We start from the raw sequence: 25,560 nt of genomic DNA on the forward strand, positions 1-25,560 counted from the left end.
ACTTTCAATGCACATGTATATTTTGATTTGTTGAATCTTGTAGCTAGCATTGAAAACTACATTATTTGCGTTACATGTAGAAACAACAATGAAGAAATTGTAGGTTTTGTAGTGGATGAAAGTTTTTTCAAAACAATGCGATGCAATCCTCATGTAGGTACTCTCTCTGATTTAAATTAATTAACTCACCTTTCAAGATACGCATGTATCTAGAGCTAAAATATATCTAAATATATTTATATTATATCTTTGCAAAATTGAGCCAATTAATTTAAATCAGAAGGATTTTTGACAGTTCGAGTCACATCCATCCGTTCATCCAGCCTCACCGAAAAGATTTTGTTTTCTTTCCCCTGCTCTCGTCATCTTCTTCCTCCTCCTTCCCCCAAACCGCAACATCAGCAAACCCTTCTCAAAACTGAACTCCCACGAACCACCGCGCCGCGCTCCAATTCCCGCACGCCGCGCCATGCTCACCGCCAGCTCGTGATCCCTGGCCCCTAAATTCGCACGCCGAGTTCGCCATGGCGGCGTCGGAGAGGGAGGCCGCCCTCCTCGCCCGCGTGGCCGCGAACCACCTCTTCCTCGCGCAGTTCGAGCCCCTGCGCGCGGCTCTACTCAGCCTCCGCCGCCGCGCCGACCCCGATCTCGCCGCTGATTTCCTCCGCGCGGTCGTCGCCTCCGGGGGGCGCGTCCCCGGCGTGCTCTGGTCGGCGCCCCCCGCCTGCCCCTCCCCCTCCCACCTCGCCTGGCTCGCCGCGCTCGAGCTCGCTGCCCTCCCCTCCACCCCCAACCCCGAGGCGCTCCGCATCAAGGCTGAGTTTCTCCTTCTTCTCCAGACCGTCTACGATGACCCCGCCACCGGCGACGAGGCCCGGGGGACGCTCGCTAGGCTGCTGGATTTGGGGGTGGCGAGGCTGAAGCGCGAGGTTGAGAGCTGCAGGGAAGCGACGGTCAGTGTGGAGGAGGTCCCGCTCTCCGAGGAGGTCCCTCTCTCCGAGGAGGATCTGAGGGGGCTGTGGGGAGTGATCCTCGATAATGCCGAGCTGTTTGATGCGCTGTGTGCGGGCGTTTCCAAGCAGATTGGATTGGACGGGGGTTCCGGGGCAAATGTGCTTACGTGGCTTCGACGTAGCTTGCAGCTCGCTCACTTGGACGCCATGAAGGCGCTTGTCGTGGCTGGTGATTTTGAAAGTGCTACAGGGCATCTCCGTTTCCTTTGCTTGGAGAATGGCGTAGATGAGGACAGTTATAAGTAAGTTCTATATCTGCACCCTTTGTTAAATTCGAAATATGAATCCAGCCATGAAGCTGCTAAGTTTGCAAGCTGAGAATTAATGTGCATCTCAACACATGTGGGACATGGTGGGGTCTGTTGTAGCTTTAGATACAATCTGTATTTATAGCGTCAACACCCTTGGTTATTCTTTTTAGGAGTTTAATGAAACATCGAGCTAACCCTTCAGTCAAGGTCCATGTGTATGTCATGGACGCTCCTTAGTACTAGTTCCATTCCATATTAGTATTTCGATCAAAACAGTGAGGCCCTCTACTCTGGTTGCAATCTATGTTTTTACTGAAGTTTGCAATTTACAGATATTATTCTTAAACATGCTTGATTACAGTAAGTCAGTTCAATGGGCACAAGTAATATAAACCTTGGAAGTAACATGACATAGTATTACAGTGTTTAGTGAAGTGCTTGCCACCAGGTGTTATGCAGAGCAGAGTTGTCGATTTTTCAATGTGGCATCACGATATTCGTGTTTGTAGTTTCGATCAACATGTTCAAGTGATTAGCTGTTGGTCTCAGTTCCCCGTCACATTCTGTTTGGTGATAGATCTGGTTATGCTCAAATGTTCGACAAACTTTGAATATGATTTCTTCATACAGGGTTGTCGTAGGAGATCTTGTCAAAAAGGGCTGGGAGAAAGCATCAAATTATTGTGGAACATGGTTTGAATCACGTAATAGAATTATTAAAGTTTATGGAGCAGCTCTTCAATCTAGCAGTCCCCAGCTTGTTCAACTAGTTCAGGTAATTCCAAAATTGTCATTTTTTACTGGCATGGTTCTTCTGTTGAAATTAGCTGCATTTTCAATTTCGACCAGATTGTCCTTCCATGTTGACAACATGTAGCCTACAACAGGGGAGATTTGACTTACTTTTGTGGTGCACAGAAACTCTGGGCCACTTAACACTCTGAATCCCATATTCTGAGCTTATTTCCATCTGTTGCGATTATTTTGTGCTTTAGCGAATGCCCCATTGTACCTTCCCAGGCTACTTCCTTCTCCATTCTGCCTAATAGCATCCACATCTCTTTATCACTTAATATAGGTGCTAAGGTGGACACATCAACCCTCTCTGTAATAACAATTGTAGGTTATACCACCTGCCTTGCACCACTTATATAGACGCCAAGGTGATGCTTAATACTTCAGATTTGATTATTTCGAAAATAATTTTCGGAGAAATAAGAAGCAGCATTGCCGCTTTTTTTTTTTTTTTTTTTTTTTTTTTTTTTTTTTTAACTTGTACTGTCCGATCTTTGGTGTCAATGATGTGGATACCCTAACATGTTGAAAGTACTTAGCATTAATGTATCATACATATTTGGTTTTAGATGGTGGTATCTGGTGCTAATATTTTTTTACTATTACCAGACTGTCCTGGATGACATTCTTTCTGAAGAATTTGAAGATCACAGTGTCTCTGATGCTCATTGGATGCCTGTTCCTTTCAAAAAGTTTCTGGAAACATTGTGGTTGGATAGGGATGCTGATTCAGATGACAGGACCATCTTGACTGAAGCTATCATATCCTGCAAGAAAGATTTGTACCATTATTCCCGACTCTCTGGAAAACATGTCCTCGAAGTTGTTATGGAAACTGCTCTATCATTAATCAAGAGAGAACAACTTCAAGAAGCTGTTAATGTATGTCATCATTTTTCGATGGGATACTGCCAATAATTTATTTTTGGATATGTTATGAGCACCTCAGAACAAATTCTTCTAGTTTTCTGCCACACTAATATTTTCTGGCAACTCGCTTTCTGCAGGTTGTTTCTTTATTTCCCCTTCTGCAGCCATTGGTTGCTGTTTTGGGTTGGGATATCCTGAAGGGTAAGACAGCACTGCGGAGAAAGCTAATGCAGTTGTTCTGGACAAGCAAATCCCAAGCTCTACGACTAGAAGAATATTCACATTATCGGATGCAGACAGATGAGGTACTTTCTTTGCTCTTATATCATCTTGCTTCCGTGGTACTGTTTAGCAAAAAGGGTGAATGATTTTGACTTCCCCATTTGCAGACATCATGCGAGGAGTACTTGTGTGATCTTTTATGCTTTCATCTGGATCTAGCATGTTTCGTTTCCAGTGTGAATTCTGGGCACCCCTGGAATTTGAGGAATTCATTGTTGTTCTCCCAACAAGAGCAAGATTCAGTTGTTAATGCAGAAATATTAGATCCTTTTGTTGAGAACATGATACTTGAGCGGTTAGCTGTTCAGACTCCCATGAGAGTGAGTTCTTTTATATCTGAACTTCGTGGTCTCATTTCTCTATGCTACATGTGGCTATATTTTTATCAGTCCTCTGCACCTCTTACAGTTCTCTAATATATGCATTTTTGTATCTCATTTTGTGTGCAAAAGTAAGATTTTCTTTTATTTTTGATAGCTTGATTCTCTTCGGATATTCTTTTTTTTACTTGCAGGTGCTGTTTGATGTAGTCCCAGGAATAAAGTTTCAAGATGCAATTGAGCTTGTTGGTATGCAACCACTCTCTTCGGCAACTGCAGCTTCGAAGAGGTCACAACCATCTTTTTTTTTGAAAGCATGCATGTATATATGGGTTAAGATAGAAAAAGGTCTTACACCCTGAGGGGAATGACCGACAACAAGTTCTAACAAAACAACAACAAAAACACACTACACAAAAAATGAGAAAACAAGCAACCACTCGAACCAAACACTTTTACAACTGAAAACTGCTTATCTCTCTATCCCCAGCCAAGCTCCAGGGTTTCAGAGTGTTCTTGCAGTTGCATTGCTTGATGAGGCTTGTGAAAGTGTCCTTCACAGCCATCGATGGCATCACTTTTTTAACTGCTATGTTGTATTCTTAACTTCTATGCTTAATTAATGCTTCCTGCTGCATAGGGTCCTGTCTTCTTTAATTTCTGGCCTGAGTATTCCTTAGCTGCCTTATGCTACTTTGCTGATGCCTTAAGCCTTGTTAGAAGATTTCTTAACACTACTATACCAAAATACACAAGAAAATTCTTGGTGTCTATTTATCATTCTGATGAATTGACATTATTTTCTCATGAGCAGTTTGTTTCATGTAGCCTTCTTGTACCTATGACAGGATGCATGACATTGAGCTGATGCACATGCGATATGCTCTTCAGTCAGTTGCCCTTGCTTTAGGAGAGATGGAAAAGTGTGGTGATGGGAATGAGCACCATTATCACATAGCTCTGTCATATTTGAAGGAGATGCAAAATTTTATGGATGCTATCAAAAGCATTCCACGAAAGGTTGGCAGTTCTTTATCATATTGATATTATCTGGACTCGTGCTAGAATGCTAGTCTTGACTCTTGAAATCTTCAGAGCCGTCAATTCCTTACGCAGTTAAGCTTTCATTTGGCTACCCTCTTTGCAGATTTTCATGGGCAGCATTGTACTATCATTATTACATATGGACGACAGTATCAAGTTGCCGCAAGCTGTCCATTCAGACTGTGATAGTAATACTGAACCTGAAGGGAAGAACATGGTGATATCTTTTGTTGGGCTTCTACTTGACATACTTCGTCAAAATGTCCTATTAAAAGGCCCTGATATGGATCAGCTGTCAAGTACTGGTCTGTCACCTGCTGGCAGGCAAGCATTAGAGTGGAGACTCAAACACGCTAGACATTCCATTGAAGACATGGATTGGCGTCTATCTGTTCTACAACGCCTCCCACCTCTGTCTGGACGACAATGGAGTTGGAAGGAGGCCTTAGTTGTTTTACGTGCTGCTCCTTCTAAATTATTGAACGTGTGAGTTTGTCTGTCTCTATACACATGGCACATTGGTTTCTTGCTTTATTTCACCCTGCCCACTTGGTTATGCATCCTAAAGACCAGGCATTGATCTTGGCTCATTACCCAACATAATTGTATGCCTAGTTTTTGCTAGAAGTATCTATGCATGTACATTAGTATCTTATTACATCTTTATTCTCTAAATTAAAGTCGCATGGTGGTAAATGTTGCTAGTTATTTTCTCTGCTTTCTCATGAAGCTTCTGTAGTTATTTTTCTCTTTTTCTCTCTCTCAAGAGAAGAGAGGGAGAAGGAGAAAGAGATGGCGAGGGATCTAATGTAATAACATGCATTGACACTTCTAGCAAACTCTCTCTCTCTCTCTCTAGCACATAGTCTGATGATGAGTTTGTCATTGAATTTCTTCACAGATGCATGCAAAGGGCAAATTATGGTATAGGAGAGGAAGCTGTACAACGATTTTCGTTGCCTGCCGAGGATAAAGCTTCTCTTGAATTAGCCGAGTGGGTAGCTGGTGCATACAGAAGAGCATTGGTATGCTATTTCTTGCGTATGGCTTGATCCCCTTATTATCCTTGCACATTAGCCCTTAGCACATAGAACGTACACTTCCCTATGCTCTCTCTCTCTCTCTCTCTTAGCAGGAAAGTGTGGAAGTGACTGAAGTCTATGATTTTGAAGGGGAAAATACACGATAACCCCCCCAGTTCGCGCGCCTTCTATTATATGCCCCCCTTTGTGTCGCTGACATGTGGGGTCCGGCCCCACATGTCAGTGACACAAGGGGGGCATATGATAGAAGGCGCGCCAACTTGGGGGGGTTATTTTGAAGTGCCTTATACTACCTCCAGTTCATAATAAAGTAGTGACTTCGACTTTCTGTTGATATATATAATGACCAACTTAAATGTTTGACTGCACACGTTCTAGGATGTCACTTCTTCTTTAACCAGACAAGTGCATATTAAACTATTTTGCACTGTAATAGTTGGCAAATTTGGAGTGGCAGATATACAATCTTGTGATCTGTAATCAATCTCCCTGGAGTGAATACTTGATAGTGCCACAATCGAAGGGAAAATGACAAAATGGTTGTGTGCAGCACCTTCGCCTCATTTTTTGCTTTCATCAGAACAATCAAATGATGCTTGATATTATAAAATATTTTCAATTTGTGTCATAATACTTGTTCAGTTATTTTCCTTGTTTTATTGCCTGAAGCTAAGCAAATGCTTTTGGTTTTCTCCAGGTCGAGGATGCTGTAAATCGTGCCACGGACAACACAAGTGTTGCACATGAATCAGATATTTTGTCATTCCGTGCTCAGCTTGGTCCTCTAACTACAGTGAGGATTTCTTATCATGATCTGCATTGGATGTTAATGATATTCATTCGTGGTATTTGACCTGACAATAAATCTGAACTTTCAGATTCTGCTTTGCATTGATGTCGCTGCAACTTCTGCTAGGTCAGGGGATATGTGTCGATTTCTTCTTGATGAGGTAAGCATTGACGGTTATGCATTCCTACATCTTCAAGACTCACGCTTTTAGCACAGTATCTATTTTTTCGTGCATATATCTTCGCTCCCTTCCGTTGTAGAATTTATAGTGGAGAGATGGTTCACCACTGAGAAATTTTTGGCAAGCTTTCCGGAAATATTTTTAGTGGAACGATAGGCTCTCTTATTGTTTTTCCTTGTTTTGGTTGCGTAGCGGTCTTCCGAGTTCAAATTTTTGTGGGTTACGGCCCAGATTGAGTCACTTCCTGCATTGTGAACTTGCGCCAGTAAGAACACTGCCCCCTGTGACCCACATTCCTAGCCACCAGCTTTGACGTCATATGGCCCGTTTTCTCGATCTGCCTGGTGACTGGCTAGAACATTCTTTGTCTGTCTCCATGTTTTGTCTTTTTTATTTGGTACCTGAATTCTTGCTACCACAAATGTTTATGCCATCTATGTAAGTTCTAGGTGTTCAAGGTAGCCAAGTTCAACTTCACAACTTATTGCTATTAATATAGAGTGTGTGTGAACTGTCAATTTTGCAAAGAAAATATGCAAGATGACATTTTCTTCTTCTCACGTACAGGCCACAAGCTTGTTATCTGAAATATTTCCTGGAAGCTCTCCAAAAATAGGCCCGACCTATTGGGATCAGATTCAAGAAGTTGCTATCATATCAGTAGTCAAGCGCATCCTTCAGCGCCTGAGTGGCATCTTGGATCTGGTGAGCTCTTATTTTGCTTGTGCCCATGAAGCATGCACAGATCATTTTACTATAGAACTTCTTCCCCTTGTTTACCATCGTTTATTTCCCGGAGCTTAGTATTCACAAATTTTGACTTACAATATCGGCATTGGAGGATGTGTACGGAAGGCCTCTTTCAGTTCTTTGCATGTTTAATAGGATAATGCAAATATGTAACTAAGAAATGTGTGATTATCATGTTTCTACTGCTCCATGTAACTAAGAAAAACAACTATGTATTTTTTTAATACCAAGAGTGGCATACTTTTTGGTCTCATATAGGAAGGTCATCCATATCTTCAAGTAGTTTTTACCGAAGTGAGTGCCTCTTTGTCAACTGAATCTAGCAGAGTTGGACAAAAGCAACGTCCACTTGGACTCCTGCATCAGATGATTGATGATGCCTTCAAAGGAAAGCGACAATTCTTAAATGGTAATGCCTAGTTTATTCATTTGAACTGTAAATTGTTGTTGCCAGAATGTTCTAGAGGCACTTCTGAACACTTGTGTTTCAGGTAAGCTTCATAATGTTGCAAGAGCTATTGTTGATGAGGATTCAGATAAAACTTACTCGAAAGAAGGTATAAAGTTTGAAAAGAAAGATGTTCTGATGTCTGAAAAAGGTGTAGTCCTTGGTCATGGACTAAGAATCCTGAAACAAGCGTCAAGGACTGACCCAACAGCTTCAAGTGTTCACGAAAGCAGTCCAGAACACAAAGGTTCCACAAATAGATACTTGGGTCCTGTATCTACCAAGCCATCGACATATTTATCAAACTTCATAATATATGTCGCAACCATTGGTGACATAGTTGATGGAGCTGACACTACTCATGATTTCAACTACTTCTCATTGGTGTACGAACGGCCAAAAGATGTAAGATCCTTAACAAGTCAGCTCAAATATGTACTACCTCTCTTCACTATTATAAGACTTATTAGATTTTTTTTAAAAATGCATGTATCTAGACGCGTTTTAGTGTGTAGGCTCACTGATTTTGGTCTGTATCTAATCCATATTGAGATATCTAAAAGGTGTTACATTAGTGAACTACTGAAAATTTGACATGAAAGTCCTTAGCAGTTGTCCTCTTTAGAATGACATTTACTACTTCTGTTTGGAACAGAGTGCTGGTTATAAACTTATAATTAAGCTCTACTTTAGGAGATTCACTCCACCTAGAGATTTATTTAATTTAGTTAACCTAATACTACACTCTCGTAACTCATTCCCCTATTGTTAGGGAGTGAGAATAAGTAGGACGAACTACCTACTTTTGATTTAAGGAAGAGTGAGGACTGGCACCCAAGTGCTCAGCAACCACAATCTTGTCTGTTACCTTGCCACTAGATCATATGGTGCTCCCTGATTACCTATTTAAATTAGCTTGATTCTGTTGCAAGGAGGTATATGCTGTAATATCCATCCAACATGAGGATAACATGTAGGGTCCAGGGTCACAATGCGATTTATGAAATTTTCTCACCTGGTGATCTTTGCGATAGTGCAGTAATTTTAGTTATGGCAAACGCATCTGAGTTGTTATGGCAGTCCATGGTTATGAGTTCCTATGTTTACTGGGACATCTTTGGCCGCAGTGAACCGTTGAGCCTCATGTTTGAACAAACTAAATAAATACTACCTCTGTTCCATAATGTAAGCCGTTTTGGCAAACTATTTTGGTTTGCCAAAACGGCATATATTATGAAACAGAGTGATATTAGTTAGGTATCACTGGGATTTTTTGTGTATGTGGTTAAATACTTAGAACACACATGTTAGTCTATCTTGGCAATGGCCAGCTCTGCTGAATGCGACAATTTCTTCGACAGCACTAATAATCTTATAAAAACCCTGGCTGCATGGTGTAAGTTGTATGGCTGGAGAGAAGGAGCTTCTTAACTGGAAGAAGGTGCTTCAGGGCCTTGGATCATATGCAGTTAGGGATGAAAATGGAGCGGAAACTTTCCGACTTCTCCGTGAAACGGAAACGGAAACAGATTTTTTTTTTTTTGGCGGAAGTGGAAAGAGAAACGGAACTGCGTTTTCTGGCGGAACAGGCACGGAAGTGGAATTTCCGTTTCCAACTAATGCGGAATTTCCCTTTTATGGTCGTTCTGCATGGCCAATCTAGCAGGCACAATATGTGACCTCAAACTGAACTGCCTAAGCAACTCATCCCCTACTCCCCATTACACCGAGCAATCCTGCTTGGGCTGGGAAACAAGCTTGTCGACTTACTTGAATTGGTTTAGTTTTTCTGCATGATTCAACGTCTCTTGGTTCCGGTAATCATCCGCGTTGTGTCCATGTCCGCACCATATTTGGTCCATATCTGTTTTTGAAATTATCTGTTTCCGGGGTTTCTGTATTCGTTTCCGCTTTCGCAAAAAAAATATGAAAACAGACGTGGCACCAGTCAGTTCCCTGTCCTTTTCCGCTCCATTTTCATCCCTATATGTAGTGGTTGTTGCGTTTTATCACTGTTAGGTCTCTGATTTTTTTCACTTGTATGTTCGATCTTCTTATTTTTTTCCATACTGATTCCGAAATTACTCAGGACTCATATGATGATTGTCTGTCATGCAGCTTTTAACTCGTTTAGTTTTTGAGCATGGAAGCACTGACGCAGCTGCGAAAGTAGCTGACACCATGGGCGTCGATTTTGTGCACGAGATAATATCAGCTTGTGTACCACCAGTTCTTCCTCCACGAACAGGACAAGGATGGGCATGCATTCCCATTTTAACCACCCTTTCAAATACTACTTCGGGAAATAGATCATCAGTTCCACATGATTCATCATTGTCTTCTCGTCAGGACCCCCTCTACCCTCTCCAGCTAAATTTAGTGAAGCATTTGGCCCAGTTATCATCAGTACGAGCAGTTTTGGCATGTGTTTTTGGAAGCAGCATCCTATCTAGTGACAATGAATCATGTCCTACTTACGTGAAAGATGCAATGCAAGCAACTGAAGTTGAGAGGTCATTCTATGAATTTGCTCTTGAGCAATCAGAGAGGTAATGAATGGTCTTTTCATGCAATCATGCACCAAACAACTTTAGTTTTTTTATTATCTAAGTTATTTGCAGATATCCAACCTTGAACCGGTGGATACAGATGCAGTCTAATCTTCATCGGGTGTCTGAGTCTGCCGTGACAGTTAAAACTGAAAATGAAGTTGCAGTGCATCAATCCAAAGGAAAATTTTCTATCAAGCGAGCTCGTGAACCTGACAGCGATGCTGAATCAGAGCTTGAAGATGTTGCCATAAATGGCAATGCCGCTTCAAGTACACTAGAATCTCCTGAACATGATGCTAAACTAGAGCCAACAGCTTTTATTTCATTTGACTGGGAGAATGAAGGACCATATGAGAAAGCTGTTGAGAGGTAGTAGGATCTTACAACTTTTGTCTACCATGCTTTTTGCTCTACAATTCTACATACACTCAGAGTTTCTCGCTTGCACTTGGCCATTGCTACTGACCTACTATTGTTATAATTGTATTTGCTTTGTCCTTGCAGGCTAATTAATGAAGGAAAACTAACTGATGCTCTTGCTGTCTCTGACCGCTGTTTGCGCAATGGAGCTTCTGATAAATTGCTTCAATTGCTGATTGATCAAAGTGAAGAAGTAAGTCTAGGCACAGGACAATTCCGCTCATATGGATCCCGTAATTTGGGGAATAATACTTGGCAGTACTGCTTGAGACTGAGGGACAAAAGCCTTGCAGCTCGGCTTGCTCTGAAGTACGTCAAACAATTTCAGTTCAACCTTTTATTAGCACGATAAGCCTTTTGTTTGGCATAGCTAAGGCATTCATTCAGTTTTACTATATTTGACACATGTCCATTTGGATATCTGCATCACAATAGTTTGTTCTGCAGAGATGCATACTGAGTTACTGAGTATATATGATCATTTCTAGGTACCTTCACAGTTGGGACCTTGATGCTGCAACTAATGTTCTAACAATGTGCATCTGTCACTTGCCTGAGAATGATCCTGTACGGAGTAAGGTAGCTTGACTTGCATCCATTTACATTTGAAGTTCATACATTATATCTTGAAAGGTCATATTGTTATTGTGTGCTTGGTCAAGCCATGACTTTACTGGTCTAAACAAAACTTAAGTTTTATGCAAGTCACCTAAAAGATATCACCATCCAAGCCAACACTACCCAGAGCTTGCTGGTTTGTGCTGACACCTAATGTTTAAATGAAACCATATGTTCTTGAGTGCTTAAATTTGTGCGCCATTGCGTCATGTTATGATGTAACATGTTCAACTTCTCAAAACTTAGCATTTATGACCTAGTCTAATATTTCTTGGTTTGTTACATTTAATCAACCACCAATTCCCAGCCCTCTTCAACTCAAATTTGGTTTGCCTATTGTTCTTAATTATATTAATACCTAGTTCCTCTTGGCATCCATCTTTTTTTTCTTGTGTCATTTTGTAACAGGTGCTACAGATGAAGCAATCTCTACAGCGGTATGGTCATATTATGAATGCTGATGACCGTTACACCAGATGGCAAGAGGTAAGCCAATGGCTGGCATATAATTTTGATTGGTTCAGGCCAACCCTCCCTCCCACTATTCTTGATTTTGAGACATTACAGGCTTCAACTGTGTTCCTTATGTGTATGTGCCACTTCTTAATAGTAAACTTTTCCATGTTGGAAGACTGACGTTCATCTTATTAGGTCGAAATCCATTGCGAAGATGATCCAGAGGGCTTAGCACTTAGACTTGCTGCCAAAGGAGCTGTATCTGCTGCTCTACAAGTCGCTGAAAGTGCCTCTCTGTCAATTGATTTGCGGAGGGAACTGCAAGGCCGCCAGCTTGTCAAACTTCTTACCACCGATCCACTTAGTGGTGGAGGCCCAGCCGCAGCATCACGGTTTCTGTCAACCTTACGAGATTCGAATGACGCTCTTCCTGTTGCCATTGGCGCCATGAAGTTATTACCTGACTTGCGTTCGAAGCAGCTTCTTGTATGTTGCCAGATCTGACAACATGAGTTAGTTGCACTAAGCTTTTCTGATAAGTATGAAAATAATACTCATTAATTGTATTTCAGGTGCATTTTTTTCTCAAACGCACAGTTGGGAATTTATCAGATGCTGAGATTGCTCGACTTAATTCATGGGCCTTAGGTCTTCGTGTTCTCTCCTTATTGCCATTGCCATCACAACAGCGTTGCTCTTCTCTGCATGAACATCCTCATTTAATTGTGGAAGTACTATTAATGATGAAGCAACTCGAGTCTGCTTCTTCGGTATTCTTTCTCAAATCTCAACTAATTTTGTGCATGTTGACTCTCATCCCTTGAAATTTTTGTTTTAGCTGCTGCTATACTTGCATTTTGCGTATGTTGGCATGTTTAACCTGCTGCACTAATGGACAATTTTCTTTGCGAATCCAGGTTTTGAAAGAATTTCCATCCTTGAGGGATGACAAGTTAATTATTGCTTATGCTAAGAAAGCAATCTCCGTCAATGTTGACTCTACTACTAGGGAACCTCGACTGACCATCTCTGCGTCACGAGCAAAGCAAAAAAAGGTTGCTGCACCAGCTAAAACAAATTTTGTGCAGAGTTTTGGCAACTTTCAGAGAGAGGCACGCAAAGCATTCTCATGGGTGCCCCGCGATGGTGGTGCCAAAACACCCCCAAAAGATATTCCCCGGAAAAGAAAGAGTTCAGGTTCAGGGGGTGATAGATCCTCTTGGGAAGCGATGCCTGTTGTACAAGAGGAGCAGACACCTACATACCCGTCTGAAGGACAAGATAGACTTCCTTTTGTTTCTGCTCCTGAGGAGTGGGTACTTACTGGAGATCCTGACAGGGATAACACGACCCGTGCATGCCATAGATATGAATCTTCTCCAGATATCACACTATTCAAGGTGTGTCATTTGTGCACTTTCTCCAATGTATCAGGCTTAATTTTCTGTGAATGCTACTGATTTTCAAGTTCTTCTCCTGCATTATTCCGACTTGTCTGTAGTTGCTCTTTTCCCACCTTATGAGTCAAGGGCCTTGCTAGCTGGTACCTTGGAATTATGATGAACCTATCCATATTTCTTGATGGGTTATTTTTAGCAGTTGAATTCGAATTTTGCTAATTGAACTTGGCTTTAGATTAGATTGTTTGCGAAAATGGTTTTATATTTAACATTATTATTTAAAAGCAAACTTATTCCTCAGTTGGTGTTTGGTCAATGTTTAGTTGTGCTTTTATGATTTAGCATGGTTTAGTTTAATTTTGTTCAGTTATGGTTTATCTGATTTGAACCTTGATGTTCATTTTGGTAGTCATAAGATTCATATGGCATGGAAAAACATTAGTTTGATGTAACTCATGCAGTTGATACTATGGAAAAAGCTGAAGTGATAATAAGCATTAAAAGATCAAATTTGAACTCAATATGTACTTGTGTTATGAATATGTTTGTTCAGATAGGTTGCTGGCGTCATTTTCAGTTGTGCATTACTGATTCCTAAATGCCGTTCTTCATAGCTAGTTAGAATTTAGTACTTTCTTTTTACATTTATATGTCTCCAACAAAATTTGTAGTTTGTCCAGCAGTGGGGTAAAGTATTGTTTCAGCCTTGTGCACTGGAAGGGATTTTTGAATCATCCAGGCTTCTAATTCATCGATACCTAACACAGGAGGATAGAGTTGAAGTGAATCTTGAGTACCGAGCCTAATTGCCAGCAAATAATTGAATAACTTTAGTGCTTGAAAGTGAATCCAGAATTTGTGCTCCTTAGTTTGTCAGATGTCAAAGTGGGCAAGATAGTGACTCACCGATATACATGCTAATGTTTTCAAGTGTTCTTTTTTGACTCGTGTACTAGTTCTCTTGTCCATATGGACCGTTACCATGTGTGGCCTATGATGTGACTTGTTCTTCAGACTAGATGATTTAGCAATCTCTCTGTCATATACTTCATTTTTCAGGCATATTGATAAAGTGAGAAGAATGGATGCATTTTTACGATGTTTCTTACTAGCAAATCTTACAAATGGTTTAACTTATAAATTTTATACGAGAAGTAGTTTCATCTTTCTGTTTTCCATTTGTGTAAATTCTTTGCCAATCATTTCTAGGCATTGCTTTCACTGTGCACCGATGAGTTGGTAGCTGGAAAAGGTGCACTTGAATTATGTATGAGTCAGATGAAGGTTGTATTAAGCTCCCTGCAATTGCCTTTGAATGCATCTATGGACAACGTAGCCCGGGCTTATCACGCGACAGAAACTTATGTGCAGGTATGAAAAATGAGTAGCAGTATGGCACTTTTGATTATCATAATTTTGTATATTAATATTAGTGATTTATCAGGCAATATCTTATGCAAAAAATCGTATAAAAAGGCTCATGGGGAGTAGTTATTTGTCAAGTGGCTCTGAAAGAAGTAGAGATGCTGATGATATATCTGTGGACGCTGGCAGTTCAAGCACTGGGAGCCAACATCAAGATGAGCTGTTTGATCTTCTTGCTCAAGCAGATATGTGGCTAGGGCGTGCCGAGCTTCTTCAGAGCCTGCTGGGATCAGGTATTATTGCATCACTTGATGATATCGCTGACAAAGAATCTTCAACTAGTCTGCGTGATAGGCTGGTCAGCGATGAGCGATACAGCATGGCTGTATATACTTCTAAGAAGTGCAAGGTACTGCTTGTTTCTGTTCTATAATTTATATTCTGTCATAACAGTGACGGTAAGGTAATTTAATGACGTGATCATTTTCAGATTGATCCTTTTCCAGTGTGGGTTGCATGGGGGCATGCTCTAGTCCGAATGGAGCACTACGCTCAAGCCCGCGTGAAATTTAAGTAAGGGACATCTCTTTTCTGTTGTTTCTCGTGTAATTGCCTGCCCGCAGAAGAAAGGGAAGATTCGGCTAGAGGTGCAAAATAAATCAAGAAAACAAATACACAAATTCCGCATTTAGAAAAAATAAATAAATTAGAGGATTGAGGAACTAATAATTGTTTCTCATTATTTAGTTCTTCAAAGTTTCTAATTTAACAGTGACCTCGCACTTGTTGCTAAAGCTTTACTAGTACATGATTTCCGATGGAGTGGTATGCCTCTAGTATGTTCTCTTATTATAACCAAGGATATGCGAAGCCCAGTGGTTAATGGAACTTCTTTTACATAAAATTACACATTTATTTCTGCTATCGTCTTTTATCAGTTAAAGTAGGTTAATTATACTCCATTTGTCACAAAATTAGATGGCTAAAACTGTTGCAATCAGATTGTGCATTGGAAATTTTGTAGGAATCGGTAGTTCATACATGCAAACTGTCAGATAGGAGTTTGCAAAAGCTGACCTTGGGGACACTGAGTCTTTGCTTTATGTTTGTTTGGTTAGTCATATAACTTGTTAACCAAGGTGATACTTTTTGTTGTATAAACCTTCATGTTTATTGCACAGGCAAGCTCTTCAACAGTTCAAAGGCGATGCACCTCCTGTTGTCCTCGATATCATTAACACAATTGAAGGAGGTCCTCCTGTTGATGTTTCTTCTGTCCGCTCTATGTAAGGGATTAACATCAATTGGTTTACATCTTTTGGAACATTTAATGAAAGTCATTCTTTCACAGAGCAAAGTACAATTGCATATTATTAACTCAGCAGTTAACCTTAGTTCTTCTATGAGTTGTATCATTAATCTGTTTTAATGTTTAAGGTGGAGAGCTGGTTGATCGTATTACCCCTGATATGAAAACTTACTTGCCAGTTACCTAGCATAGTTAGTTTTAGTTAAATGAAATGTGTTTTTTCTTCTAGTAAAATAAATTTGTTGCTTGGGACGTTGTTTTAAAATAACTGCTACTGAACTTGTATTGCAGGTATGAACATTTAGCAAAAAGTGCAGCAACCATCTTTGATGATTCCCTTTCTGCCGATTCTTATCTTAATGTTTTATATATGCCATCCACATTCCCACGATCTGAGAGGTCCAGGCAATCCAGAGATTCTCTAGATAGCCAAATTTCATCTGCTAGCTCGTATCTTGAAGATGGACCTCGCAGCAATCTTGATAGCATTCGCTATGCAGAGTGTATTCATTACTTGCAAGAAGTAAGATTTGTCCTTCAAATATGCTCTTATGTTTCCTTAATAGCCCAAATTCTGGTCTACAGGATTCGCCCTATAGTTTTCTGCACTTTCTAGACTCTGCAGTTCCACTGCTGTTGTAATTGTAGACACCTTAATTGTCTTCATGTTTAGTAACTAATGTTTTTCTTATACTTGCAGTATGCTCGCCCACAAATGCTTGCTTTCATGTTCAGGCATGGTCATTATGCGGAAGCATGCTCTCTATTTTTCCCATCCAATGAGCCAACCGTAGAAGGGGAAGCATCTTTGTCTTCAGTTCCACGAAGTGATCCTTTAACAACTGATTATGGAACAATTGATGACTTGTGTGATCTATGTCTTGGATATGGCGCTATGCCGGTATTGGAGGATACAATATTGGCAGTAACTCAATCACCGACTTATAATGACACAGCTGTGATTCAGTACATGAATGCTGTTCTCACTCGCATTTGTAACTATTGTGAAACACATCGGCACTTTAACTATCTTTACAGCTTTCTGGTACTGTCATCAATTATTCCTTTGCACCATTCCTTTGGAGTCAGTTTTTGGGCCAATTAATATTTACAACGAAACATGGTGTACAGGCTCTAAAAGGTGACCATGTTGCTTCTGGCCTTTGCTGTATCCAGTTATTCGTGAATTCAATGTCCCAGGAGGAATCTCTGAAGCATTTGGGACACGCCAAGGTATTGATGATTTCATTGTTTATTTTTTGTTATAATGCACTAGTTGGTCTCTGTGCAGTACTGGTATCATTAACAATATAGTTCACTATCGGTAAGTACCAAAGTGTCCCCGTATGGTTCTGTGACCACCATATATACCGAAGTTAATATTGCAATGGCTTCTAGTCTCTATTCTAGAGAAAATCATTTGGCATGATTACATATGCGCTTGAAGTCATGAACTGGACACAAAATGCTACTAGTAGCTCATGATAACAAGCAAGCAATCTGCCAACTGAAAAAGTGAGCCATCTGGGAAATAGTTCTGGACAGTGTCACAAACCACTCAATCATGGTTTTTCGAAGTATTAGGCTTCTAAAAAATAACCATTGATCATTAATTATTGACCAATGACCACAGAGCAGCAACCAGCTATACGACAGTTGGCAGATCCAGTTAGGCAATAACAGTAGAAAGAACCTTTTAGGCAGCTATATTGAAAGTAGCACAAAGTGAGTAGTTTTTTTTTTCCGCGAAAACGCAAAGATAGTGCTAGCGTTAAAGAATTGGGCTGTTAGGGTGGTGCGCGGGGACCAAAGCGGAGTCAGTACGCCGAGTGTGAGTGATGGGCTGGGCTTGATGGGGAGTCTGTGAGGTTGGTTATTTTTTCCTGCAGTTTGTATCGATTTTCGTTTTTTTACCAGAAAGAATGGAGCATAAAAACCGCAGTTCTTTGTACAGTACCAAAAAGGTTTTGAAACCAAGTTGACCGGTTTGGCTTGGTCCCCCCTCTCTCCCTCCCTCCCTCAGAAAGTGAATCATTGGTACAATCATACAGGTGAGTCTACAAAGCCATAGAAAAAGTATGACCATTTGTGACCTAGACAAAAAATGCGAGAAAATGCCAGAAGTGTGTCTTTTCGTACAAGTCACAGGGATCATATTTTTGGATGAATGTTTCCAGGTGCACATGATATGGCATGACTTACATCCATGAATATGTCCACATTTTGTGGAAACTAGTGAAGTGGTTTAGTATGATGGAGTGCAAGTGGCGACTAGGTGCAGAACATCCATGTCTCATGGTTCAACCTTCATGTTATGCCACCTTGAAGAAGCACTGCTTGGACCCTGGGTCATGTCTAATGTGGCGAAAATTCCAATATGAGGCAACAGATTTAGTCATATGAGGGTCTAGAAATGCTAGCAGTCAGTTCAAGCTTTGATGCATGTATTTCTCTTTGCAAATTCTGAGGGTGCACATAGCATAGCAATCTAAAGTTCTCGTTACAGTAGTATCATACTATCATGTTTCTGCGATCTCAATTTGCATTTACTTGAATGATGCTATAAATCTCCATTAAAATGAGTCATTTCATAATTGAATTAGCAGTAGAAGTGTGTAGACGCCATAACAGATTTGACTTCTGTTTTTATTTTATTTTCATTTTTTCTACTGTCCCTCATCACCGCCTTAGCGCCTCCTAGCATACTGCTGCCTGAGCTGAAGTCTCCTGCTTATGTGCTGTTAATATCCAAACCATCATGCCTGCTTGCCAAAGAGATTCTATTGCTTCGGATACCCCGTCTTGAAGTGCACTCTATATTGGTTGCAGCTGAGTGGAGTAAATTTCCCCTGCCAAGTACTAGTGCGCATTCTTGTATGGTGACCGCCACTCCTCAAATTCAGGCTGACTTAATTCACACATAACAACAAGAAGAGTTCTTAGGTCAACTGATGAATATTTCTGGAGATGTTCCTCGTTAGAAAGAACATTGTCAAGCTCGATAATTCAAAACATTGAAGTGTCTGCACCTTTGACATATTGAACGTGTTTCTGACTGTCCCCACCTAAATGGTAGAGAGATGATGGAATGGCAAAACTGAGGAGTGTTGTAACGGAACAGTGGCAAGATTGAGATTTTGACCAGTCAAATGGAAAAACTGTTAAGATCAGTCATAGCAGGAATGATAAAAACCCTACTATCATTTGACAGCATAGTTGCTTTGTAATGCACTGATTTAGGTGACATTACGCAAAACTACTATTTATAGAATAATGCCCAGGGAGATGTGTTGGTCCAGAACTGACTGATGACAGTGAAAAAGGAATCTAATAATAGAAAAATGTTCAAAATAATTTGTGCTCTCTAGAAAATTAGATGTTGAATTTGTTCATAGATATCATGGAACAACTTGCATAAACTTCTTTTGCAGTGAAATACTCCCATGGCATATCTCTAGTTCTAAGTGTTACAGTTGACTACTTTATGTACTGATGTTGTTTAAGCCAAAGTCTTATCTGTACGAGATTCTTTTGGGGTTATTTTGGACCTGATTGTGCCTAACTATTCTACATGGTACTTTTACATGATGATAGTAATTAATAAATAATGGTCTGTGGTGTTTCTTATGCTCAGCTTCTTCTGAATGCAGACACATTTTGAGGAAGCCTTATCTGTACGAGATAGAACAATTGAGGCTACAAAATTGGTATCGCGGACTGCGCGCAATAAGAGTGCATCGGAGAAACTAACTAGAGAGATGATAATGAAATTTTCTACTAGGGTCTCCTATCAGGTTAGTAAATTGTGAAAGCAGATAAATTTCCAGGCGAAGATGACTTATTCTCTTTTATCATTTTTTGTGTACATGTTTGTGGCTGGTTCTCTGGGATCCAGCTGGATATCATTTGTAGACCAACATTCATGCAGACTTTTTTAGCTGTGCAATAATTTGATGTCTGCAATTTTAAAGTTTAATAGGCTAATCCAGTTGCATATGCTGCTATCGTAGATGGATGTAGTGAAGGCCCTGAACAGTGTAGATGGTCCTCAGTGGAAAACCTCCCTATTTGGGAATCCAACTGACCCTGAAACTCTGAGGTTTGTACCTCTCTTTTCCTTTTAAGGCAAAATTTCTTTTAATTGATCTTAGAAGAGGCTACACAGCTTAACATTTTGCTGTCTGAAAGATACTCGTCTCCTGGATGTGTCCAGTTCACATTGCTTGTGTCATGGTTTAGCTTTAAATGTATGTTTATTAAGCTTTTCTAAGAGTCGGTGAAGAGTTATCGACTATACATTGACACTTGCAGTGACTATTGCTTCTTTAATTTATTTTTATCTATTGCATCGGAGTCATTACTGATTTCTCCTTTTAGTTTGCACCAGTAGTTGACTAATCCATTTCTTATTGCCTGATGTACTTATTTGTTTTAATGTAAGCTAGCATTCTTTGCAGGCGAAGGTGCATGGTTGTTGAAACTCTGGCTGAAAAACATTTTGACTTGGCTTATAGAATGCTTCACGAGTTTGATCTTCCAGGTTACTGATATTTCATTCCATTTGCTCTTAAGTTTGCGGAGTTGATATAAAGTTGATTATTTGGGAATGTTGTTTGAGAATAGGATCTGTATACTCGGAATTACTGACTGCCCATTTTTTTTCAGTTGTTGGTATCTATGCCGGTGTAGCAGCATCGCTTGCAGAGAGGAAAAAAGGTGGCCAATTAACGGAGTTCTTGAAGAACATAAGAGGAACCATAGAAGATGATGAATGGGATCAGGTGATGTGTACTATGTTTTTTTTTTTTTGCAGCCTTCAGCTTTGCTTACAGGCTATGAATCTCAGAAATAATAATATATTTTTTCTGCATTTGATTATATTTTGGAAGGGTATTTTGGAAGTTTGATTTTTTTCTTGTTATATTACCTGATCAGATGCTGAGCTAGTATTTAGCCATATATACATATGCACTATGTTGATGCGATATTATTTGTCTATGTAGTTCTCATCTTATCCAAGTGTTTAGATCTGTACACCAACACCAACAAAGCCTTTATTCCCAAACAAATTGGGATAGGCTAGAGGTGAAACCCATAAGATCTAGCACATGGATATCAAGCTTCCACGCGGCTCTTTCCATGGCTAGTTCTTTGGTGATACTCGAGTCCTTCAGATCTCTCTTTACGGACTCCTCCCATGTCAAGTTTGGTCTACCCCGTCCTCTCTTGTCATTATCAGCACGCTTTAGCCATCCACTATGCACTGGAGGCCTGCGCTGAATATGCCCAAACCATCTTAGATGATGTTGGACAAGCTTCTCCGCAATCGGTGCTACCCCAACTCTATCTTGTATATCATCATTCTGGACTCGGTCCTTCCTCGCGTGGCCACACATCCATCTCAACATGCGCATCTCCTCCACACCTAACTGTTGAACATGCCGCCTTTTAGTCAGCCAACGCTCAGCGCCATACAACATTGCGGGTCGAACCGCCGCCCTATAGAACTTGCCTTTTAGCTTTTGTGGCATTCTCTTATCACAAAGAAAGCCAGAAGCTTGGCGCCACTTCATCCATCTGGCTTTGATCCGGTGGTTCACATCTTCATCAATATCCCCATCCTTGTGCAGGATTGACCCCCAAGTATCGAAAGGTGTTCTTCTGAGGCACCACCTGCCCATCCAGGCTAACCTCCTCGTGCCTAGTAGTACTAAAACCGCACATCATGTACTCAGTTTTAGTTCTACTAAGTCTAAAACCTTTCGATTCCAAGGTTTGTCTTCATAGTTCTAACTTCCTATTGACCCCCGTTCGACTATCATCGATTAGGACCACATCATCCGCAAAGAGCATACACCTGGGATATCTCCTTGTATATCCCTTGTGACCTCATCCATCACCAAATCAAATAGATAAGGGCTCAAAGCTGACCCTTGGTGTAGTCCTATTTTAATAGGGAAGTCATTGGTATCGCCATCTCTTGTTCGAACACTTGTCACAACATTATCATACATGTCCTGTAAGCTATATAAATATATAGAATGTTCATACGACATTATTTGACTATGGAGTTCACTACTTATCCAAGGTGTGAGAGATCTGACTTATCATTAGTTCTCACTCCGTTCCATAATGTATGTAAGACGTTTTAGCAAACTATTTCAATTTTCCAAAATGTCTTATATTATGGAACAGAGTGATACTATATAAATGTCACTCTGTATATCCAGTTATATTCCTATGTTCGAGGCTTCGAGCATGTTTCATTGGCCATACAAGAACAGCAAGTCATTACCAGTACAAAATGGGTAGATGATGCTTAGATTTTCTTTTCCAATAGAAAAAGGGATATGCTGTATCATTATCCCAATATATAAAAACTATATACGATCCCTTTTCTGGTTGAGATTACTCTATGAGAATTATCTAGGTGAATGGTCGTCTGATGTATTTGTTCACTTGCTTTTAATAGGTTCTGGGCGCTGCTATAAATGTCTATGCTAACAAGCATAAGGAAAGGCCAGATCGACTTATTGACATGCTAATCAGCAATCACAGGTACTGGTGATGGTGTATTTTTTCATATAGTCCCGCTGTTCACAAATATAAGATGTTTTAGACACTTCAAAATGAACTAGATACACACCACAATGAGTTAAATCTACACGCTAAAAGTAGACTACATACATACAAAAATAGATGAATGTACTAAAAACTAAAACATCTTATATTAGTAAATGGAGGGAGTACATTTTACTAGATGTGATCAGCAATTGCAGTTTAAGTGTTGAATTATGAATTCATTGTTTATTAGTGATTGGACTATGTCCTTTTGCTTTCTTGCCGTTATCATGAAATTTGGTCCTCAAGTAGGGCATGTTAATTGGTGCTGTATGGGAAGTACAGGCAACACCCCCCACCCCCGCCCCCTCTCTTTACTTTTGGATTTCAACTCAACTGCATTTGCACAATATTCATGTACTTTGTGTTTCAACATAACGGCAACATTTGTCTATGCAAAAGAGAAGAGAATGAAATTCATAAGTGTGTCTGCATGCTACCTTTTCCACTATAATCATCGCCAAAAGTCATTATAGCAAGTACATGTAACGAACCCACATCCTCAGAACTGTTACATGCTCCAGCAAGCAGCACATTGGGTGCCTCTTGCATGCTCATGGCAGCCTGTCCATAAGCGTTACCTTAGACATAAACGCACATGATTCTGTACTAAACAACTCTCTCTGACCCTTTCTAAAGTCCATAAGCGTTACCTTAGACATAAACGCACATGATTCTGTACTAAACAACTCTCTCTGACCCTTTCTAAACTGTTTCTAATTTTTACAGGAAAGTACTTGCCTGCGTTGTTTGTGGCCGTCTAAAAAGTGCATTCCAAATAGCCTCACGAAGTGGAAGTGTAGCTGATGTTCAATATGTTGCCCATCAGGTCAGTTATCTACATATGCATTCTATCTAATGAGCAAATGAATTTATATGTGTTCCTTTGCAAGCGTCCATTAGAACCAGAGGTCAATTCTGTAAATAAATGGGAATGTACTGGTTTGGTCCCTTAATGTCAGGATTAGGTCTATTTTGGCCTTGAACTTTCCAGTGTTACTTGATTTGGACCTGTCTTCAAGCCGAACTGTATCCTGAGAAGTTACAACATATAACAGATGTCACCTTTAAATTCGAGGGACAACACACAACATACAACAACCACATGACTGGATCAATGAAAGTGCAATCAGTGCTCCTGCCCCCTTTGCACTTTAGTTTGCTCTGTTTCCTGACTTTTGTGTCCTTTTTTGACAGGCATTACATGCGAATGCATTGCCGGTTCTTGATATGTGCAAGCAATGGCTGGCTCAGTACATGTAACTCAAAAGTGTTCTGACCCAATGGATGCCGAGGAGAATTTTGATCATAGCAAAGAAAACAAAGCGTTGACCTCACTGAACGTAATTCTCCTCTGTGCCTAGCTGGGTTTGTGCGGAGAGCAAAATCAGAACGAGAAGCAAATTACGTCAAGGCGTACAGTTCTTGCTCGTATCAGCGCGTGTACTGCATGCGCAGGTGGATGTGCTGTGTATATATGTTCTTGTGAGTGGCTCTTGATGCATTCATACATGGGAGTGCATGCATGCTTGATGTGATGTAAATTTTGTAGTTCCATTGCCTCCATCGAAGTATGATGGGCAATTCTACAACTAGGGTTAGGCAAACCAGAAAGGGGCTAGTTCTTACTTTAGTGAATGTTTCTTGTAAAAAGTTTTGGCTGATCCTCTTTATTTTTTGCGGGGCAAGTTTTGGCTGAACCTTAACCCCTGACCGTTTGGCTGCTTATATGCTCAGCAGTTCGAAGAAATCTAGGTACATGTTTGTATAGCAAAATAGTTACATTTGAACCGTGCCTGCCATCTGAAGCAGCAGCTGTGAATTCATGATTTTTTTACCACATGAGAAGAAAAAGAAAGTCTCAATATATGGTGTATCAGCTTGTATTTAGTTTGTTTACTCCCGAAGCTGGGATTGACTATACAGTATACTCTATTTCTGTTGGACATGAGCATACTTTGAGAAACCAAGCTTTGAAGTTGTGGCTAGCTATAGCAAAGAAAGCTTGGTAGTCTTGTGATTTGGATCTGTTTTAAAAAAATGTTGGGCTTCCTCGTCTGGAGTGGCACGTTACTGTTTGGCCAGCCCAGTAACTCATTCGTGGGAGGCGCAACTAAGGGCCTGTTTGGTTCTTGCCAAGCCTAACTTTGGCAAGTGTATTGGCAAGAAACACGCCCTAGTAGTTAAGACAAGCCCCTTTTCCTCTCCCTTCCAAGTCACTGTTTGAGAGAGGCGAAAAGGGAGTTCGTCTTCATCCCTCGCTCCGCCGACGGCCGATTCGTCGGTCCCCTCCCTCTCCGGCCGCCGTTGAGGTGGTGGGAGAGTGGGGGGACCCCGGATCCGTGCCTTAGGCGTGTAGATAGTAGGGTTAGGTCTCTGGGCGGCGCTGGAGAGGTGGAGGCTGCGGCGTCTCCGTGGAATAATGGTGCTGGGGTTCGATCCCCACCTCGGCGGCGCTCTTTGGGGTGTCGTCGGCGAGCTTCCAGCTTGGGTCTCGCCGGTGTGGTCCTGGCGAGGGGGGCTTCACCAACTGGCGAGTTTTTGTCCTCCCGGCTTCTTCCTCGTGCGGTCGCTGGTGGCTCCTGCGGCGGCGACGGCAAGCCCGTGGAGGAGGGGCATGGGGGCTTTGGTTTTCCGGGCCCTTGTCGTCCTTGTACAGAGATCGGCTTCGGCCGGAGCAATCTGATGCCGTTTTGTTATGGAGTGGATCTGCGGGAGAAGGTGGCCGTCTGCGTATTCTGCTCCGGCTTTGGCTGGAGGTGGCGTGGGCGTGGCTGCGGTGGCTCGGGGGAGTTCCCCCGCCGATGTTCCTTCATCGTCTTCAAGTCTGGCGTGATTGCCGGATGGATACTGCGGTTCTTCTAGGCAGCTTTGCTGCGGTCGAGCCTTCTGTGGCTTCTAGCAGGTGGTGGCCTCGTCGTCTTCTTCTCCGGCGGCGTCTTGGCGGTGCTGGAGACGGGAGCTGGCGTGCGATGCGGTGGTTGAGTAAGGGGATCTGCGGCGTTTTTTTTGTTTTTTATTTTTTTGATCGG

The 25,560-nt window shown here is 41.1% G+C and overlaps 1 protein-coding gene across 1 annotated transcript; it reads left to right on the plus strand.

The window, feature by feature from the left end:
- The first annotated feature begins 364 nt into the window (after positions 1-364).
- On the plus strand, positions 365-24,418 carry LOC127342803 (uncharacterized). The gene is made up of 36 exons (XM_051368810.1): positions 365-1,255; positions 1,895-2,039; positions 2,669-2,941; positions 3,067-3,234; positions 3,319-3,531; positions 3,726-3,820; positions 4,380-4,551; positions 4,679-5,061; positions 5,477-5,600; positions 6,316-6,411; positions 6,497-6,568; positions 7,157-7,294; positions 7,598-7,748; positions 7,831-8,192; positions 9,906-10,336; positions 10,409-10,708; positions 10,844-11,068; positions 11,248-11,338; positions 11,786-11,863; positions 12,029-12,319; positions 12,406-12,603; positions 12,751-13,233; positions 14,443-14,604; positions 14,678-15,007; positions 15,089-15,171; positions 15,780-15,884; positions 16,199-16,430; positions 16,608-16,952; positions 17,039-17,140; positions 19,558-19,701; positions 19,918-20,006; positions 20,365-20,447; positions 20,573-20,688; positions 22,380-22,465; positions 23,258-23,357; positions 23,726-24,418. The coding sequence occupies exons 1-36, from the start codon at positions 525-527 to the stop codon at positions 23,789-23,791; spliced, it is 7,263 nt and encodes a 2,420-aa protein (XP_051224770.1). The 5' UTR covers positions 365-524; the 3' UTR covers positions 23,792-24,418.
- Positions 24,419-25,560: the final 1,142 nt, after the last annotated feature.

Source organism: Lolium perenne, chromosome 3 (genome assembly GCF_019359855.2).
Source record: "Lolium perenne isolate Kyuss_39 chromosome 3, Kyuss_2.0, whole genome shotgun sequence".
In the NCBI taxonomy this organism is placed as follows: domain Eukaryota; kingdom Viridiplantae; phylum Streptophyta; class Magnoliopsida; order Poales; family Poaceae; genus Lolium; species Lolium perenne.

Bases quoted from the DNA above. Each gene is read 5' to 3' on its own strand.
- LOC127342803 (XM_051368810.1), top strand. From the start codon at position 525: ATGGCGGCGTCGGAGAGGGAGGCCGCCCTCCTCGCCCGCGTGGCCGCG. The intron at 12,320-12,405 runs GTATGTTGCCAG...ATTGTATTTCAG, and splicing joins TGCGTTCGAAGCAGCTTCTT to GTGCATTTTTTTCTCAAACG. The intron at 17,141-19,557 runs GTATTGATGATT...TTCTGAATGCAG, and splicing joins AGCATTTGGGACACGCCAAG to ACACATTTTGAGGAAGCCTT.